Source organism: Arachis ipaensis, chromosome B07, assembly GCF_000816755.2.
Source record: "Arachis ipaensis cultivar K30076 chromosome B07, Araip1.1, whole genome shotgun sequence".
Classification (NCBI taxonomy): Eukaryota; Viridiplantae; Streptophyta; class Magnoliopsida; order Fabales; family Fabaceae; genus Arachis; species Arachis ipaensis.
The window spans coordinates 17889816-17910600 of record NC_029791.2 but is presented as its reverse complement, the minus strand read 5'-3'; the positions used below and the strand labels follow the sequence as shown (position 1 = coordinate 17910600).

General features: G+C 36.3%; 1 protein-coding gene and 1 long non-coding RNA gene across 2 annotated transcripts in view; one reads left to right on the top strand and one right to left on the bottom strand.

Annotated features, from left to right (window-relative positions):
- Positions 1-13915, bottom strand: part of LOC107608891 — a 42714-nt gene extending 28799 nt beyond the window's left edge. Inside the window, exons 1-2 of the long non-coding RNA XR_002351207.1 lie at positions 13669-13915; positions 13523-13576 (exon numbers count right to left, since the gene is read on the bottom strand). This is a non-coding gene — a long non-coding RNA (uncharacterized LOC107608891). The remainder of the gene's footprint in view (positions 1-13522; positions 13577-13668) is intronic.
- LOC107608889 (deoxyuridine 5'-triphosphate nucleotidohydrolase) overlaps positions 17870-20785 on the top strand; it is a 5966-nt gene continuing 3050 nt past the window's right edge. Inside the window, exons 1-2 of the mRNA XM_021107437.1 lie at positions 17870-18143; positions 19692-19779. Coding sequence (XP_020963096.1) covers positions 19753-19779 — 27 coding nt within the window. The 5' untranslated portion in view covers positions 17870-18143; positions 19692-19752. The remainder of the gene's footprint in view (positions 18144-19691; positions 19780-20785) is intronic.

The window sequence follows — 20785 nt, the reverse complement described above, 5'->3', positions numbered from 1 at the left end:
TGAGGGTTGATTGTTGAAGGTATTTGGTGGTCTGGTTTGGGCGACGAGAGCTTGTATAGTAGAGTTTAGATCAGTAAGTGCTTTCTCCATAGAGGTTTGGGGTGGATATGAGGGTTCATTTGGCTTATAAGGTGGTTGGTATGGTGGATACGGGTTAGGGTCATATGGTGGTGTTTGGTGGTGAGGGGCTTGTGAGTATGGTGGTCCAAAGTCATGTTGAGGAGAGGGTTTATAGGCATATGGCNNNTGAATTTTGAAATTTGATTTTTGAAATAAGATAAGATAAAATAAAAATTTTAAAATAAAAACCAATAACCTCTTAACTTAACAAAAAGCAAAAATGAAAACAAAAATAAAAACAAATAAACAAGCAAGAATAAAATATTTACAATAACCAATAATAAAGCACACGTTTGCAACTCCCCGGCAACGGCGCCATTTTGAAAGAACTGAAGATTGATGGTTTAGAAGTTATAGTAAACTCTCGTTGCAAGTATAGTTACTAAACCAAGCAATCAACCTTTCTTACAAAAGTTTTGGTTGTCACAAGTAACAAACCCCTTTAAAATTGATAACCGAGTATTTAAACCTCGGGTCGTCTTCTCAAGGAATTGCAGGGAGGTGTTCTTATTATTGGTTATGAGTTTGTAAATTGGGGGTTTTTAATGTATAAGATAAAAAGCGAGAATAGTAAATGGCAAGAAAGTAAATTGTATTAAATTAAATAGATAATAAAACTCTTGGCAAGGTATGAAAACTGGAAGTCCTATCCTGGTTATCCTTATCAATTATAATGAGAATTTGATTTTTCTCCCACTTTGTTAACCTCTAATTATGAAGGTAAGTTAAGTGGATGAATTAATTCCGATTCCTCAAGTCCTAGTCTTTCCTTGGAAAAAGTTAGAGTTTGGAACTCGAATTAATTCTTGAAGAATTCTAATTTTCAATTAATAATGAGTTTGATAACTCAAGAGTCTCCAATGACTCAACCAAAGCCAAAAGAGAAAAATCCAAATTATTTATATAATAAATAAAAAAAGCAATCATAATTCTGAAATACCTCAATTAGCACTAATAAAGATATCAAATGTAACATGGAAGAGTTCATAAATTAAATTAGAAAAATAAATAAAAGGAACATTGAACCTGTGATGAAGAAGAAATAATCCTAAATCCTAAAACTAAATCCTAAGAGAGAGGAGAGAACCTCTCTCTCTAAAAACTACATCTACTCCTAAAACTGTGAATGTGAAAGCTTGTTTATGAATGGATGTATTCCCTCTACTTTATAGCCTCTAATCTGTATTTTCTGGGCCGAGAACTGGGTCAGAAACAGCCCAGAATTCGCTGGTTGCGAATTCAAACACGCTGAATTTTTGTCACTGCGACGCGTCCGCATGGAGCACGCGGTCGCGTCGCCTAGCGTCAGAGAAACTATGTCATATTATATATCAAATTGAAGCCCCAGACGTTAGCTTTCTAACGCAACTAGAACCGCCTTGTTTGGACCTCTATAGCTCAAATTATAGCCGTTTTAGTGCGAGAGGGTCAGGTTGACAGCCTTGCAGTTCCTTCAGCTTCTTGTATTCCTTCCACTTTTGCATGCTTTCTTTTCATCCTCTGAGCCATTCCTACCCTGTAATCTCTGAAATCACTTAACACACATATCAAGGCATCTAATGGTGATAAGAGAGGATTAATATTAGCAAATATAAGGCCAAAGAAGCATGTTTTCAATTAAAGCACATAATTAGGAAGGCAAATGTAAAACCATGCAAATAGTATGAATAAGTGTGTAAAGAGTAGATAAAAACTACTCAATTGAGCACAAGATAAACCATAAAATAGTGGTTTATCAGTCCACGTGACCGACGTGTCCGCGTTGCTAGCGCTGCACAACATATCCATATTTGTCAAAATATCTTATCTTTCTCTTCCCCAAATCCTACTTTTTCTTTTCCCTTCTTATTTCTTTCTTCCCCTTTCTTCCTTCTTCCTTCTTTCTCACTTTCTACTTTCTCTCTCTCACCACCATTATCAAGGTTTTTCTTTTCTTCTTCCCTCCTTACTTTTCTATTCTTCTTCTTATTTTTATGTTTTCTTCTTCTTTTCTTTTTTCCTTTCACTTTCATTATCCATGTTTTCTTTTTCTTTCCTTTTTCTTTTAATTGGTGTTGGAAATTTATTAGGGTCATTATTATTTCTTATGATTTGCTTGTGGACTATTAAGGAATTGTTGACAATTATATATTACTTTTTAAAGGGTTGCTTGCATGTTCAATTTATTATTTTCAATAGCTTATTTACCATGCATGCTATATGTTTGTGAAAACGTCCGTATGGCATTATGCACTATTTTTCGATATCTTTTATTCTACTACTCTAAATGCTTGCTTTTCACAAAACCTTTTTATATTATATTATTTACATATAATTGTTATTACAAAAAGGTTATTAGTTTGAAAGGCTTGGTAATCTAACTTGGACATTGAATGCTTGATATATGCTACTCATGCCCTTGCCGGCATGCCAATAAACACCTTGCATTTATTTGTCATCATATGCACTTGCTATATTTCCATTGATGCTTTTTCACATGTAGTCATGACCATGTGTTAACACCATTCATCTTTAATGTGCATTGATTACCACCTTTCCCGTTCTCTTCCTTGCCCTACTCCCAAATCAACAGCGATGAGAGGAACAAAAAGAGCATTAGTGGCAGAGCCATCTTCAACTACAGTTAAGCCCTCAACAAAAAGAATTAAGAGGATTATAAGGGTTGATGAAAAAGAGAAAGCCTTCCCAGCAAAGGACACTGCGTGATTTACCAACCGCTACTGTGAGCAGATGTTCCCCATCCTGGCAGAAAGGAGTTACAACAACAAATACCTTCTTATCCTCCCGACCCGTATTGCTGAATTTGTTGAGCCGCAAATTGAACGAAGACAATGGGATTTCCTACAGAGACAGCCACGGCAGGTTAATCTTTCCTGGGTAGTCGAGTTCTACTCTAATTTCCACCTGCCAACCCTGCAGTCTGTCTATATCCGTCAGAAGCAAATTCCCATTACAGAAAAGGCCATTCAACGAGCTTTAGATCTTCCCCCTACTCCAGAAGGACTGGACGCATTTCAAGAAGCCTCCCTCAAGCGCCAGACGTACCAATTTGACTGGGACGCTGTTCTCAGAGTTATCGCACTACCTGGCAGCAGATGGATTTATGGATATCATCGTTCCCGTCCTAAGGGAATATTGGCTTCCGCACTTACCTTGGAGGCTCGCGTATGGGCACAGATTATGTCCCATTACGTCTTTCTGAGCACTCACGAGTCCTCCTTCACTGCAGACATGGCTGTTTTACTATGGTGCATCCTTACAGACCAGCCTCTAAACTTACCAAGACACATCCGGAATGCCATGGGACACGTACAAATTGCGGGCAACTTACCTTTTCTCGCCTTGGTCTCCGATCTTGTCTCAGCAGCCGGAGTCTCCTACAGAGCTAGAGACACCAAAGCCATGCTCCCACGGGATGATCAGTATGTCCCTAACGGGAAATATATCAGACCTCCAGCAGCCACTACAAGCCAACCTACTGAACCGGCTAGAGCATTCCTTCTTCAACCCCTCAAGCACCTACAACAAACCAACTGTTCCATCAGATACTTGAGAGGTTGGATTGGCAGAAACACAAAGCAAAGCTAAGAGAGCGCCGTAACAAGCGCCGATTCACATACCTCAAGGAGCTACTTATGGGAAAATACAAAGACCCTGACACCCCGGACTCCACTTCATTTACCAGCACAGGGAGCCATGACGGTCCCGACTGTGGAGATACTGCTACCAGCCCACCTTTGTTCCTGACAGATGGCACCGAGGACGGTGCAAAACCTTAAGTGTGGAGAGGTCGGTCAGTACCTGACTTCCGGAGATAATTTCTCTTCATTAACATCAATAAAATAGGATATTTAGTTGGTTTTTCAATTTTTTTTGTTTTAGAATGTGATAGATTGCATAGTAATAGGTTAGTTGCATGCATGTTCTACTTGATTGAAAAGATAATAAGTTTCTTCTAAGACCCTATTTTTAGAACAAAATTTCACTAATTTTAATCAAAATTTTTATGTTAAATTTGCTTGAAGTTATATTTGGAACATAGTTAAAAAAGCTAAGAACACACAACCCATAAGATTTGAGCTTAGTTACATGGTTACATTATTTAACCATCAATATTTTATTCTTATGTGTTTACTTCTCTATGATTGTAATCTATATTTGTACTTTACCACATCACTAGCCTTAAGCGGAAAAACAATTATATATCCCAATTGAATCTTTGGTTAGCTTAAGATAGAATTGTGTGTTAATTGGGTATGGGAAGATTGTGGGAACAAAAGATAATAAGGAAATGTGTCATGATAATATAATGGGAATTTGGGTACCTACTCATGTGAAACTATAAGAATTAAAAATCCATGTGCATTGATAAGCTATGTTTATTTTCATGCTTTAAAAAAAATCCAAAAATAGTCAATAAATAAATAAAGGGACAAAATTACCCCAATGCTAAGTTAAAATTCAAAGATCAATGCATATGTGATAAAAATTAAAATAAAGGGTGATACATGAGTATGGAATGTGAAAGGGAAATTTTGGGTAGCTAGGTATGAAATTTCAAGTTATATAGAAGATACATATATGTGTTAGGTGAAAGCTTAGGTTAATTAAAGATTCAATTTATAAGCATACTTAGCCATATATACCCTTACCTTTACCTTGGCCCCATTACAACCTTGAAAAGACCTCATGATGTTTGCATTGGTACATTAAATGTTGTTGATTGGTTAGGTGAAGAACAAAAATTAGAAAGCATGATTAGAAAAGGATAGAGTGACTACCCTATACACTAGAGAGATTAGAGTGTACATACATCATCAGTGAGGGTTCAATGCTTAAATTCTATGTTTCCTGCTTTCATGAGCTACCTTCTTGCATTTTTATCTGTTCTTACTGTATAAGAATTGAGTTAGTGGAATTTGATTTGTGATTGTCTTGAAGAGCTTATTTACTTTTAATCAAGTGGACAAGAATCATATAGTTGCATTCATACGTATAGGTTGCATTGCATTGCATGAGTTCTACATGTTCCTACTCATTTATTTTATTTCCTTCGACTAAGCATGAGGACATGCTAATGTTTAGGTGTGGGGAGGTTGATAAACCATTATTTTATGGTTTATATTGTGTTTAATTGTGTGGTTTTATCAAATCTTTACCCACTTATTCATATGATTTGCATGTATTCACAATTCCTTCCTAAAATTGTTCTATGATTGAAAACTTGCTTCCTAGAGACTTTTAATTATGTATTTTAATTCTCCTTTATTCCATTTGATGCCGTGATCTGTGTGTTAAGTGTTTTAGGCTTTATAGGGCATGAATGACTTGGAAATTGGAGAGGAGGCTTGCAAAAATGGAAGGAACACAAGAAATTAAGGAGATGACCAGCGAGAAACGATGCGAACGCATGGCTCACGCGACCGCGCAAAACAGAGGAAATTGCAGTGACGCGCTCGCGTGCCTGACGCAAACGCATGGATTGGAAATTGCACAAGTGACGCGAATGCGTGGACGACGCACACGCATGGCAAGGCAAAACGCTGGATGACGCAAACGCGTGGATGACGCGATCGCGTGACGTGCGCGATGTGCAGAATTTACAGAATTTGCTGGGGGTGATTTTGGGCCATGTTTTGACCCAGTTTTCGGCCCAGAAAAGCATATTAGAGACAGGGAACATGCAGAGACCAGGGAACAACATTCATTCCGCATAATTTTAGTTTTTAGATCTGAATTTACTCTTCCTCTAGGTTTTCTCTCTACACATTCATAGTTCTTAGGATTTTGTTTTTATTGCTTTTTGGATTGGGATATTGAGAAAAGTTATTACCTCTGCCAAGACTTCATCATTCTAGTTTGTTTCCTTACTTGTCACTTACTCTTTCATATTTTTAATTTGTTCAGAATTACTATTGGATTATTTTTAGAGTTTATTTAATACAAGAACTATTTTTATTTTTAATTGATCTTTTTTATTATTATTTATCATGTCTTCCTTTATTTCCCTTTCTTATTTTGTGAAGTTTACAATCATAATGAGTGAGTAGTTCCATAACTTGATTGGGAGTTGGTTAAAAGAAGAACCTTGAGTTAGAATGTTCAAGAGTAAAATTATAATTGGGTTTATCGTTGGGTCGCCCTCTAGTCACTGACACTAGTCCTTCCTAAGGGAGAGGATTGGAACTTGTGAATAGAAACTGACTTCCAACTTGCTTGACTTTCCTTTATCTGGTAAAGGATAACTGAGCAAAACAACCTTCAATTATCAATTAATCTTGGGAGAACTCCAACAAGGATAGGACTTCCGACTAATCTACTCCCGGTCAAGTTTTTTTTATTTAAATTACATAAATTCTCTGATTTAATTTCCTGTGTATCAAACTCAAACCCTTTTGGAAAACATCTGATTAATAAAATAGCACATCTTTCTGCAATTCGTTGAGAGACGACCTGGGATTCATACTCCCAGTATTTTAATTCTAATTTTGTGACAACCCTTCTAAATTGATAAGCGGATTTTTGTTGATTGAAAACTATACTTGCAACGTATCTCTTATATTAATTTCTTAATCTGCCAATTTCTGCCACGTCAGTCATCTTGGGAATTCTCCCCATGGTGTATTTTTGAGCTTGAAAACATGTCAGGATGGCTACGTAACTGATAGTTGATATCAACAGCCATAGGACAAGTATGCACATGTGCATATGATTTGAATTGCTTATTTGTGAACTATTTGGGAATGCCTACGTGATTATAACATGCTATTTGTTGTACTTATTATCTGTATTTCTTGCAAGTTACCTGTGTTTGTCTTGTTTGCTTATTTGTCTGTGTAAACTAATCGGAGATGGAGTAACGGAGGAAATGGTGGAAAAGACTTAGTATTAAGGTCAGGTTTAAGCTAGGCTTAGATATTCTTAGAAGACCACCCTGATTTATGATTTCTATTTAGTTCTTTAATTTTTATAATCTGAGTGTCGGTATTCTAGGATTGCCTCTGGCATTCCCAGGACCTTATATATTATGTGCGTGGCACCTTTACCATGCTGAGAACCTCCAGTTCTCACCCCATACTGTGTTGTGTTTTTCAGATGCAGGTCGAGAGGCTCCTCGCTAGGGGTCTGGATTTCTGAAGTGGAGCAGTTTCTGGGTTCTTTTGTTATGTAGCTTATGTATATATGTACTTAGCTTTCTCTCCAAGAAACTTGTTTATTTTGTTCCTCTTAGAGGTTAAAGGAGAGCTAGGATTTTACCTATGTATTTGGGGTTTTTGGGATATGTATATATGTAGTTAAATATTCTCTGGCCAGCCTTGGCTTCGCATGCTGAGTTATGAGCTAATTATTCTGTATCCTTGAATCTCTATTCACATTTTCTGTCTATTTATACTTATTATCTTTAGATTTCTTAGCACATAAGTTATCTCGTTTTCTGAGTGTTGCGCTTTTACTTTGCGATTTTATTTTACCCGTTTTTCAAGGCTCCTAGTTAAATATCTCTTTCACTATTATTATATATATATTTTTACTTTTACAGATCGTAATACTTTACTATCTCAGTCTTATGACTTAAGCATAAGATTAAGTGTGATAGGGTGTTACATTATGGTATCAGAGCAGTTCATTCCTATAGAGTCTGAGGGACGAACTGACTATGCTTCTGTGCATTCTCTGTGTGTGTGACTATGTGCTACTTAGGATATCTAACTGATATGAGTAGCATACATGTTCGTGAGCATGCATTTGTGATTCTAAAGTACTAAACTTGAGATATTGAGACTGATCACCTTAATATCAATTGTTTGGTGTGAACAGGGACCAAATGTCATCTTGCGGATCCGAGCGAGGTATTCGGAGAGAAAATCCCATGGTAGGACCAGTGCAAGGACGTCGAGATGGAAACTCTGGTGCCGGTACAAGTAACGTAGGTCGATACTATAGGTCTATGACCCTTACTGATTTCCTCCAAAGTGGTCCACCTCGATTTAATGGAAACGCCAATGCTTTGGAGGCTGATCAGTGGTTTCGAGACGTGGAGTGATTTTTGTACATTCAGCACGTTCCTGAAGTACAATCAGTAGAGATAGTGACTTATATGTTGGAGGAAGATGTTCAGAATTGGTGACAGGAGCTATGTCATACCTTGCAGGTGGAGTTAACAGATGTCCCTTGGAATAGGTTCAAGACGGAGTGTTATGGGAAATATTTCTTGCATGCATTTCACACTGCAAAGGAGTTGGAATTAACGCAGCTGAAGCAAAAGGACATGTCCGTTGCTGACTATACCCGTGAATTCGACAGCCTGTGCCGTTTCTCAAAAGTTTGTCAAGGAAATCCGGCTGATTATGAAGAGTGAAAGTGTGCTCAGTACGAGAAAGGACTCATGAGAGATATCTTTAATTACGTATATCCACAAAAGCTAATGAGTTTCACCGAGTTAGTTAAGAAGAGCCAGCTCGCGGAAGATTACACTATGAAGTGGGCGCTACTACAGGAAAGTTGTGGTGAGACTACTCTAGATGAGCCGCACAGGACCGAACTTGGTTTATGTTTTCAATGTGGGGCACCAGGGCACATGTCGAGAGATTGTCCGCAAGGAAGAGCCACAGGTGCAAGATGGCCGCAACAGGATCGAGGTAAGTGTGAGACCGAACACATAAGTTGGATTTCTTCTGCTTGGAGCTGGAACCTCGCATTCAAGTTGAAAGTTTAGGACTGGTAATATCAGACGTCGTGTTGAGTTTGGGATCAAACTAGGAGTTGAGGCCAAGGAGAATGTTTTCGACCGCCTTTGTTAGTAACCGGAATTTTCGAGGACGAAAATTTCTATTAGTGGGGTAGGATGTAAACCCCGAGTAAATAGTAAATAGTTAGCGAATAAATTAATTATTAATCAAAGTGATTAGAAAATGAGATTTGATAGTTTAATGTGATAGAGAAAATTAAAACATGAATTTTGACACCAATTTCAAAGAATTTGGCCTAAGATTGGGCTAAACCGGGCGAACCGGGCCCAAAATGGGCCCAAGGCCCAATTCAGCCCAACAACACTCAATTAAAACACAGCTTCCCCTTCCTCCTTACCTTTCATTCACGGTGGAAACATTCTTGGAGAAGAAGAACTTAAACCCTAAGGTTTGATTCAAACCTCCATAACTTTCCACTCCGAGCTTCGATCGCCGCACCGTTTGTAGCCACGCGATCACCGCGTCGAGCTCTATGATTCTATCAGATCAATTTCATAGGTAAGCTTCAATCTCACCTCATTTTCTCTACCCCTTTGATTTTCAAAAATTGTGAGCCTTTATGTTGAGATTTTGTCGATTTTGGTATTCTAGGTTCATTTTAGCTTGCGGAATTAGTTGGGTTTGGTTCATTTGGTCTTTGGGTACAGTAAGTACCATTAATCCTACTCAATCCTTTGATTTAGTGTATGGAGAATTAAATTTTGGATATATATGTGTTATATATATATATATATTAGGTGTGTATGTATGAATGATATGAAGTCTTTGGAGTCATTGGAAGCTTGATTGAATACTTGGTGGATATTAGAGCTGAATTCTTGGTGATTGAAGCTTTGCCCTTTTTGCCTAAGTGGGTTGCTTTGGATAATACGTGGAAATCGGCCAAGGTATGGTTTAGGTTTCTCATATTTAATATTTAATGTTCTGTGAAAACTTAGGCTAATTGACTATAGGGTAGGTTGGAATGCACGATTGTGTTTAATGCTTAGTAAAACTTATGATGGATGTTGAATGAGTATGAGAGAGGTTGGATGGTTATTGCTTGTGGTTGATGATATTGTTTTAAGGAGTTATGGATATGAGTTATTATTGTTGTTTCATTAATTAATGTTTAATGTTATTTTGAATTTGGATTGTTGGATTGGAATGGTTGAAATGAAGTGTTGTATGATATGTAAATTGTTTAGTACTTTGATGTGGTATCTTGAAAAAGGTTGGGTTGTGGCTTGTGTTAATATTGGTGTTGGAATCCTAAATGATAAATTAATGAGGTTTACTAATGTATGAAAATGAAGGTAAGGTTGTGGTGGTTTGTTGGTAAATCTTGTTAATTAGGTAATGAATGTTTGGTATGAGATGATGTGTATATTGAGGTATATTTGTTTGAGGTAAGGTGTGGAGGTCTTGGCATTTTTAAATGGTGTGTGGTTGTGTTGAATATGAGTAAAGGAAGTGGGATTGAGTTTAGTCTTTGTGAAAATTTGAGGTTTGAGCTTTCTGTGCAAAGTTGGTTTTTGGCCAAATTTTGGCGAGCCATAACTTGGCTTTCGGACTCCCAAATGGTTTCAAACTTATTTTATGTGAAAATTGAATCCGTGAATCTTATACTGTTCGAAGAACGGATGAAAAATAGTTTAAAACGAAAAAGTTATACGTGTCGGATGTTTGAGGTTAGAAATTAAAATTCTGCAGCTTTTGAAACTTAGTGAAATTTTTTGGAAAAACGCATGCCCACGCGTACGCGTGACATGGAACTTTTACGTACACATATACCCCTTTCGTGGACAAACACTACTGCCTAGTTTGCATGCGTACGCGTAATCAAGGGATGCGTACGCGTCTTGGCCTAAACGCGTATCGACGCGTATGCGTGACCCTGTTTTCAGCAAAAATAGATTCTGTGTTTTAAAGCTCAAAGTCAAACCTCTAGATTTCTATTTTCATTTCTTTAGTCTAGATATTGTTAGTAATCTTAACAATAGGACGAAGCTAGGAAAAATGAGATAACTTAGAGACGAAGGAAGATAACTAAACTAAGGATTGGAGAAGATAGATTTTGTTTTGATAAGATGATGGAAGAGAGATATATGAGGCAGTTAAAAGAATAATGTAATAGTGAGATTAATTAATGGGATAATCGTGGACATTAACGAAATGAGGACGATGAGACGAGTTATGAATTTATAATTGTGTATCATAAAATATAAGAGGAATGAGTAAATGTAACACCCTACTACACAGTGTTTTACGCTTAAGTCGTAGAACAGAGGTAGTGTGGTATAACAGACCTCTAAACAGTAAAGATATACATATAATACTGAAAGAAATAATATACTAGGAGCCTTGAAACAAAACGGGTAAACAAAATCGCAAAATAAAAATTGCAATGCTCAAGGAATAGGATTACTTGCATGCTAAGAGACCTAATAGGAACATGATAAAGATAAGCAGAAGGATAAAGGAAAGCCAAGGTAACAGCATAACTAGCCCCTGACTCAGCCTGCGAAGCTAAGGCTGGCCGGAGGATATATATATACATATAAACATACTTAAGTATCCCCAAAATACACCAAAAAAATCAAAGTAAACTCCTATCTCTCCCTAATCCTCTAAGAGGAGCAGCATACACAAGTTACTTGGAGAGTAAGCTAAACAAATATATACATATATACAACCAAAAACCAAAATACACCCAAGGACTACTTCGCTTCCCAAGATCCAGACGTCTAGCGAGGAGCCTCTCGACCTGCATCTGAAAAACAACAATACAATATGGAATGAGAACCGGAGATTCTCAGTATGGTAAAAGTGCCACGCGCATAAGAAATACAGTCCTGAGAATGCCATAGGCAATCCTAGAACTCCGTTATTCAATTATCCAACTTAAGTACTAAACAGAAGCCATAAACAGGGGTAGGTATTCTAAATCTACCTAACTTACTCAAGTTCAAGCTTAACCTAACACCAAACCATTTCCTCCGTTTCCTCCATCCTTTCATCATTCAAAATGTAACAGAAACAAGCAACCAAATAAGTTCACGCACAAGTAATGATCAAATAGTACAAATAGCAAGTATAACAAATAGCAGGTAATATATATCAATTAGGCATACCCAAAACAATGCATAGCAATCAATACAAACAAATGCATATGATGCATGCCTGTCCTATGGCTGATGGGGCCCATCTGTCGGTTATCCAGCCAACCCGACAAGTCCGAAAACCTTAGACTGTCCCCCGTCGCGCATCCCCAAGAGTCTATGCATAGAGTTCACATTCATATTTCATAAAATCACTCAATGGGGGCTATCCATACCCGGGAATTTATACATGCCCGGTCACCCTTACGACGTAGGGTCAACAGAGTATCGAGATTCAACCTGGAACACGTGATGGCGAGCCACGGCTCTTACCCAGGTAACTCGTATCTCAGATAGCATTATTCATAAGCCATTTCATAGTCATAATCATTATTTAATCATTCATCAAGCCATGGCATATTAACTCCTTCTATTAACAACCTCCTTTTCACATTTTTCATCGTCATTCCCTTATAATTCATCTTGATTACCCTTTCCGGGTCCTGACCAAACTTTTTATCAAACTCTTCTCATCCTTCTTAATATCGAATAATCTTAAAATCAACCCAACTCTAACATTAAATCAATCACATCACACGAGGATTGAACTTTAACTTCTCGAACTCATGACTATCACTAAGACATCCTCGACACTCTATTTTCTTTTCTGTTTCTAATATAGCAAATGAACTCAAAATTGCACAAACTTTATGTCCAGGCGTTCATATTGAAATAAGCTTTCTAACAAACTAAATATCATAATTTTCTGATTTTTCTAGCCTCAGGAATAAAGGAAAAACCGTGACTGCACTGCAGTGCATAAAACCAGAAAAACAGCAGCAGTATGTGATATTCAAAATTCAATATAAAATCCAAGTTAAATCCAATGACTTTGAAAATTAATGTAGTTAAACTTTACTCATCCAGGTTTCTTTCTCAATTGGTTCTGAGTCAATACCATTTTTAATGAAAAAGTTACATTACCTGGAAGTTAAGTAAAAATGAGACAAAATCTGTTTTAAAAACCAACAAGCTTAGTACCTTTCAATTGAAATAACTTTTATTACAAAACTCCAATTAAGCTAAATTTTGATTTGAGAACCCCTAGCTCATCCAGAAACAAGTGTGTCTTGGTTGCAACCCAATTTCTATTTAATTCTAAGAGTTACAAGCATTGGAAGTTGATGCATAGCTTGCTGAAATCTGTTTCTTTTCAGTTTTGACCACCAATATTCAAAAATTCATAGCTCCCAATCCTCAACTCTTAAAATTCTGAAATTTTAGAGAAATAAATAAAGTTAATCAAATTTTATAACAAAATTTGTTTCGCTCCAAAACTCAACTCGTAAAAGTTGCAGCAAGACAAACAAGTTGCTGCCCTGTTTGATCTTTTCTGCTGCTGGACAGATTTAACAACCTAACTTTAAAAATCTGCCATAAATTGTATATTTAACAAAAAGGTCCCAAATTTTCCAGTTTAGTTCCTTATATTCCCAAGTTTAGCCTATATATGTTCTAATTCAGTTTTTTATTACCAAAAACAAGATTGAGCTAGGGTTAGGGTGTTCTTACCATACCCATATGCTCAATAGCTTGAGCCCACAAGTTCCGGAATCTAACTTGAACCTAGAACACAAAAATTGGACAAGATTCACTATAGGTTTTCAAGTTTACCAAAGAAAGAGGGATAGAGATTCTGAACTCAATAGAAGGCTTACTAGAGAAATTGTTTGGATAGAAAGGTAGAGCTCGACGCGCTGAGCGCGTGGCCGCGAACAGTACGGCAATCGGAGCCCGGATGAGGAAGTTATGGTAGTTGGAAGGAATGGTGAGGGTTAGGTTTCTTCTCTTCTCCCCCTTGCTGTGTTTTTCGTTGCTGTGGTGAAATGGAGAAGATGAAGCTGCTGCTTCATTTATGTTAGGGGCCCGGTTGAACCCATGGGTCCGATTTGGGCCCCGGTTCAACCGGTTTGGCCCTTCCGGTCCGATTTTGGGCCAAATTATCGAAATTGGTATCAAAATTCTCGTTTCGATGAGCTCTATCCTATTTTGATATTAGTTTTGTATTTTTAACTTTCCTAATTAAAATTCAATTTACTAACTAATAATTTACCGATTTTAGCGGGGTTTACAGTAAATGCTTATGATTTATTGAGAAAGTGCAGTAGTGTCGCGAGTATGCCGAAGATGCATATGTAAGCTAAAGATTAAACATTATTGAGCTTGGGGTGTTGTTTCCCCCATGTCAGCCAGGGATTAGTCCTATGGATAACATTGAGCTTGGGGTATTGTTTTTTCCATGTCAGCTTGGAGTATTGTTTTCTCCATATCAGCTTGGGGTGTTGTCTCTTCTTCCCATGTCAGCTTGGGATTCATCTCATGGATATTATTGAGTTTGGGGGTGTTCTCTTCCCCATGTCAGCTTGGGGATTCTCCCCATGGTGTATTTTTGAGCTTGAGAACATGTCGGGATGGCTACGTAACCGACAGTTGATATCAACAGCCATAGGACAGGCATGCATCATGTGCATATTGTTTGAATTGCTTATTTATGAACTATTTGGGAATGCCTACGTGATTATAACATGCTATTTGTTGTACTTATTATCTATATTACTTGTAAGTTACCTGTGTTTGCCTTGTTTGCTTATTTGTTTGTGTAAACTAATCGAAGATGGAGGAACGGAGGAAATGGTGGAAAAGACTTAGTATTAAGGTCAGGTTTAAGCTAGGCTTAGATATTCTTAGAAGACCACCCTGATTTATGGTTTCTATTTAGTTCTTTAAGTTTTATAATCTGAGTGTCGGCGTTCTAGGATTGCCTCTGGCTTTCCCAGGACCTTATATATTATGTGTGTGGCACCTTTACCATGCTGAGAACCTCCGGTTCTCACCCCATACTGTGTTGTATTTTTCAGATGCAGGTTGAGAGGCTCCTCGCTAGGCGTCTGGATTTCTGAAGCGGAGCGGTTTCTGGGTTCTTTTGTTATGTAGCTTATGTATATATGTACTTAGCTTTCTCTCCAATAAACTCGTTTATTTTGTTCCTCTTAGAGGTTAAAGGAGAGCTAGGGTTTTACCTATGTATTTGGGGTTTTTGGGATATGTATACATGTAGTTAAATATTCTCCGGCCAGCCTTGCCTTCGCAGGCTGAGTTAGGAGCTAGTTATTCTATATCCTTGACTTTCTATTCACATTTTCTGTCTATTTATACTTATTATCTTTAGATTTCTTAGCACGCAAGTTATCTCGTTTCCTTAGCGTTGCGCTTTTACTTTGCAATTTTGTTTTACCCGTTTTTCAAGGCTCCTAGTTAAATATCTCTTTTACTATTATTATATATATATTTTTACTTTTAGAGGTCGTAATACCTTATATCTCAGTCTTATGACTTAAGCATAAGATTAAGTGTGATAGGGTGTTACACAACTCACCCAATTTGATGTTAAAAATCTTTGCTAAAATGTCTGGACGATCTTCTGTTTTGAATTATGTGTCCTTTAATAGACGTTTGATCTTATCCCATTCAAGATTGCATGTTATTGTAATAAAAAAACTAGGGTACCCCGCATACTTGCATATTGCAAAAGTATCTTTGTAGTTGTTACACATGTACCACAAATTACTTATGAAGCTATTTGGTAGGATAATCCCCTGTCCAATTGCAACAAGATTAGCTTTCCCCTAACCAACGACTCATCTAGTGTATTGTATTTGTCAACCCTTATTTTTTTTGTTGGTTGTGTCTAATGAAACTAAGCTGTTCAGACTCTATCGTGGTGTAAGCATCAACCGAAAATTGCTGAAATAATCTTCGACATTATAGCATAACAGGAGACTTGTTAACTCTTATTTGAATGTGAAATGAGAATAACTTTCTCATACTAATGGTCTTTTATTTTTTCGTACTATCAAGACCATATTGCATAGGAGTCGTGATGCCATTTCTAAATCCATCCTCTTTGTATGAGAATATTAAGGGATACTGAAAAGTCAAGTACAACAGATGGAGAACATCTATCCTTTGCAACTTTTTTTATGTTGTCCGAATAATTATATCCCTATTAGAGATTGAGTCGTCTATGTTGCCAACAATTAGAATGATAACCTCAGACACAGTGGGTAAATTATATACTCTTCCATCCTCTTTCCTCTTCTTGATTAGCGTTAGTTTGATTTCAGAAGTTCTTCCATTTCTAAATCTATCTCTTGTAGATCGAAAGGTTTTGGTAAAAGGGTTACAAATGTCGAGAATTTCCTTTAATCGGTTTACGATTTAGAATTCTAAAATTCTTGTTGATTCACTAGATCTGAGAATGTCAAGACCATTCACCCCATTAAGCAATCAATACACATTATAGAATGAATTTATCATTTGCATCATTAATTGTTAGCAAGTTAAAAATTGTCATGCATATCTAGAGGATAACGGTTGATATCTTGTTTTGTATTTTTTCTCCATATCATATATGTACAATTGAGCAAACCTGGACCTATCATTATTAGTAGGGATCAAACTTCTAGTTGAATGATAGTTTTGACCACTTATAAAGAAAGTTGGTGGAGTTGTTCCATTGTTTGTAAGGATATGTTTTCAGTGTTTTAAAAATCGAATCGAACCGACTGATCGACTCGGTTAACCAAAACTCGGTCCTTTAATTTGTCCGGTTGGCACAAAAAATCACTTGACAAAAATCGGTAAAAAACCAGTTGAACCGATAATAAACCGGTGAATTGATCGGTTTTTTAATGGATTTTTAGAATTTTAATTTAAAATAAAAAAAACCCTCAAGCGGTCAAGCACGAATATACCCGCTACCCCTTTTTCTTTCTCTTTCTCTCTCATAAAAGGAAGAACCCTAACATAAAAACTATGGTTTTGAAAATTGCACCGGACCGGTCAGTTGGACCGGTCCAACTGCAAATTGGCAACATTAACGATCCGGTCAGACATGTAAAATCATAGTTATAAAAATCGAACCGGACTAATTGGTTCGACCAAAAAATGGTAAACCGGACTTTAAGCCACTCAGCCATCTTGCTTTTTATTATCATATATGACAAAAACTAATTTTATAGTTAACATTCAATTTAATAATTTTATAGATATCTAATTTAATTTAATTTTTTATTCTCTTTTTTTTTGAATTAATTATATTTTAATTATGTACCATTATTAATATAAACATAAATCTTACGAAAAATTTATTAATCTGCTTGATCTATTTCAATGCTAGTATTGTGATTAAAGTTATCTGTTTTGACTTTTAATACTAGTGTTGAAATCTACTGATATTATAGTTAGATGATAGGCTTTGTGAATTAATTTGGTGGTGTACTAATATAATTGTTATTCTTATTGTATCAAGTTAAGATACTATTATAGTAATACTAAAAATTTTATGTTTATTTTTATATTAGTTATTTTTAGAATTTGAGACTTGATTCTTTATAAAATGTTAGTGAAAATATGTATTTCAAATTTTAATTTTAAGTTTTTTACTATTTTATATTTTTTATTTACGTGAGACCGGTTCTATCGATTCAACCAGTAATTTATCAGTTGAACTAATAAACTAGTAAATCAATAATTTGACCGGTTCGATCACCGATTCGATTCTGACAACTATGTGTAAAACCACGATCAAGAAACCGTTGAAGAACCTCTGAACCGGTCGGTCGGACCGAACCGGGACCCTCCCGGTTTACACAAAAAAAAAACTTTCTCCCTTTCTTTCTTCCTTTCAGAAAGAAATCACAGAAACGAAGCCAAAAAACCCTAGCACTGTAAGCCTACACCACCGCCGCAAGGAGTGGCATATTGCCGCCGTCCATTAAGTTCGCAGTCCGTCCATCTATTTAGCTTCCCTCGTGCCCAAGTCTTTAACCCCTGTTCGCTATCACCGATCGCAGCTGCTTCCTCGAGCTCGGTGTCCGTCGTTTTTGTCTGCTCAGCCGCGCTTCCGCCGCCGTTTGTTTGCCCTTCACGTTCGCCTCTTCGTTCAGACGTCATCTTCCTTCGCGTTCTTCGCCATTCACGTTCGCTCGGCGTTCACCGTATGCTTTCACTCGCCGTTCACCGTTCGGGTTCGCATTCGCGTTCGTCTGGAAGTCACGTTGCTCTGCTTCAAACTTTGCGACCAACCCGTGCACTCCACCTAGCCGTCGAACTGCTCTCTTTTGTCGCCGCCGTGAGTTCCCTAAACCCGCCACCAATACTCTGCTTCAAGCTCTGAAACTTCTGATTTCTATTACAATAAGTAACTATTTGATTTGGAAGTGGTTTGGATTTTTTTCATATATTATACAATTGTTATGTTCTCTTCTTTATAACATTGATATCAAGCTTTGAATTTTCTTATTTCGTTTTAATTTTGCCGCACTCAACATATTTGATGAAATGCTTTAACCATATTTCTGGTTGGTTTTTATAATTTCTAGCTTTTAGAAACTTAGTAAGTTGATTGCATGTGAAATTAAGAATAATTGGATCTTAGTAATTAGGAAGTTTTAGCTGCACAAATAGTATCTTTGTAGAAAACATATTAGCATGATGATTCCACTTGCATTAGTGTTCTTCTGGTAAATTTTAACTGTTATTGTGAACTTGTCAATTTGGTAATTGTTCTTGTGTTGTTGTTCTGTTGTTCTTCTGTTATCTTTAATTTTTTTTTTTTTTTGTGTTTGTTGTGATTTTCTGTTCTTGGTTTAAGTTGTGATTGAAGGTTCTTTGGTGTGGGTATTCTTCACTTTCCTGGAAGCTGAGCTTTTAATTCTTTGAGCATACACGTATCAAATTATTGCTTTCAGCAATGATGATTTTTAGATATATTTTTTGGTTGCTTTGTTTTAAATGTTCCTATTGGTGTTGTTGTGTTGTTGCTGTGATTTAAATGTTCTTTTGATTCTTTCTTTTTTTCTGAATGCCCAATCAGTGCTTGGTTGATTGGTTTTGCACACTGATTGTATTTAATGATAAATTTTAAATTGATAACTCTATTACTTACTATCTGTTTCAGTAGTTAAATTTTATTAAAGTTTCTTGAATTTGCACTGCCTATCTTACTGATTCACTATTCCTTCATTGCTATTTTTTTTGTTAATCATTGTGATGAGTTTTGTTAAAATTGGGTTGAAAATTGTTAATCTTTCTTCATTTTTCACTGTTCTAACTTCTGTTCTTATTAAAAAATTTGCAATTGGTGATTTTTTTTATTTATTATATGCTTCATGTTTTCATTGTTCTATTCTTATGAAGAAAAAATTTGCAATTAGTGATTGTATGATTCATGTTTTGATTGTTCTGTTATATTAAAAAAAATTCTGTTTTCATTGTTTTGTTCATTGTTTGGTTGCACTGTCCTTGCTCTCGATCTCCGCCGACTAGCTGCCCCTCCTCAGTGTTGCATTCTTTTTGTTTCAGGCTCTAATGTGTTTTTGTTTTAGGCTCTGGCGTGTGTTTGTTGTGCAACACTATCATTTTTTGTTTTACTTTTTGACTCAGCTACATTAAGACAATATTCTCTATCTCTAACTTGTGCATTATAATTCAATCCAACAATTTTTAATGGAAGTATAATTATGTTAATTGTCAACAAATTTGCAGCAAGTTTTTGCATATTTTGATGATTAATTATATTTAGTTGGTGATATTTTATGTAGGGTTTTAAATTTGAAAGATATTTTAGGATGTTTATTTATAGTTTATTTATTAATTTATTATGGAACAATTTTTCCAGTTGAACTGCGTTTAGACCAGTTGGACCAGTAAATCAGTGAACCAGTGACTAGAACGGTTTGATGACCGGTCCGGTTTTCATAACCTTGCTAAATACCCATCTCTCTGAGTTCCTGCGCCGCTAGCCCCGCCGCCTCCTCTTCAAGTGTCTCCTCGCGTCACCAGAAGGTCTGCTCGGAGCTGCTGTTGGCGTTGCCATCTCTGCCCTCATCGTCAAGCCCGCCTCTGTCCTCCTTGTCATCGGTCGCTTTGAACTCGTGTCTCTGTCAACGTGTCATCGCCGCCAGAAGTCGTCTCTACAGATCGGCCCTCTTCTCGCCATCCTAAAGGTCTCCTCGGAGCTCTTTTCCTCGCCATCCTGAAGGTCTCCTCGGAGCTCTTTTCCTTGCCGCCACGTCTCTCTCTTCAAGCTTTCCGTCTCTCTCCGACGGTTGTTCAGGTCCACTGCTCTTCGGACTTTAAAGTTAATTTTTCTGAAATAATTTTGTTGATTGTCGATGGTACTTTGTTAATTTTTTGTTGATTTATGTTTTTGTTGTCTAATTGTAATAGATTTTGACTTCTGAGTTTGTCTTCTAAACCTCTGAATGTAATTGTTGACTATGTTCTGATGTTTCATGTGTTATTGGTTTATTGATGTGATTAGAAATTGTATAAATCTTTGTTAATAATTCAAACTTAGTTGTTGACTGTAATTAATTTGTGCAAGTTTGTGTTTGTGATGGTTGCTAATTATAAATTTTTATTTTTGAAAATAAAATTTTTAATAATTTTATTTTATATTTAATTAAATCGGTTAAATTCTAGTTGAATTATTAAATCAGTCATCTTACCGGTTCATTGATTGGTTTGATTTTTGGAACCTTGATTTAGTTTATATTTTTTATTTTTATTTTTTCACTCTTTAGAATTTTGTCAAAAAATAAAATAATACTTTTGTTTTTAAGGTTTTTTTTATAAAAAACTTATAAAAACAAAAAACACAAACTAAACACTCCCTAAATTTTTTATACTTATTGTCTTTATAGATGAACAACTTAATTAGGAATGAATTTTTTCAATTTTTTGTTCTCAAGTGGTGTTGTTAAGTATCTA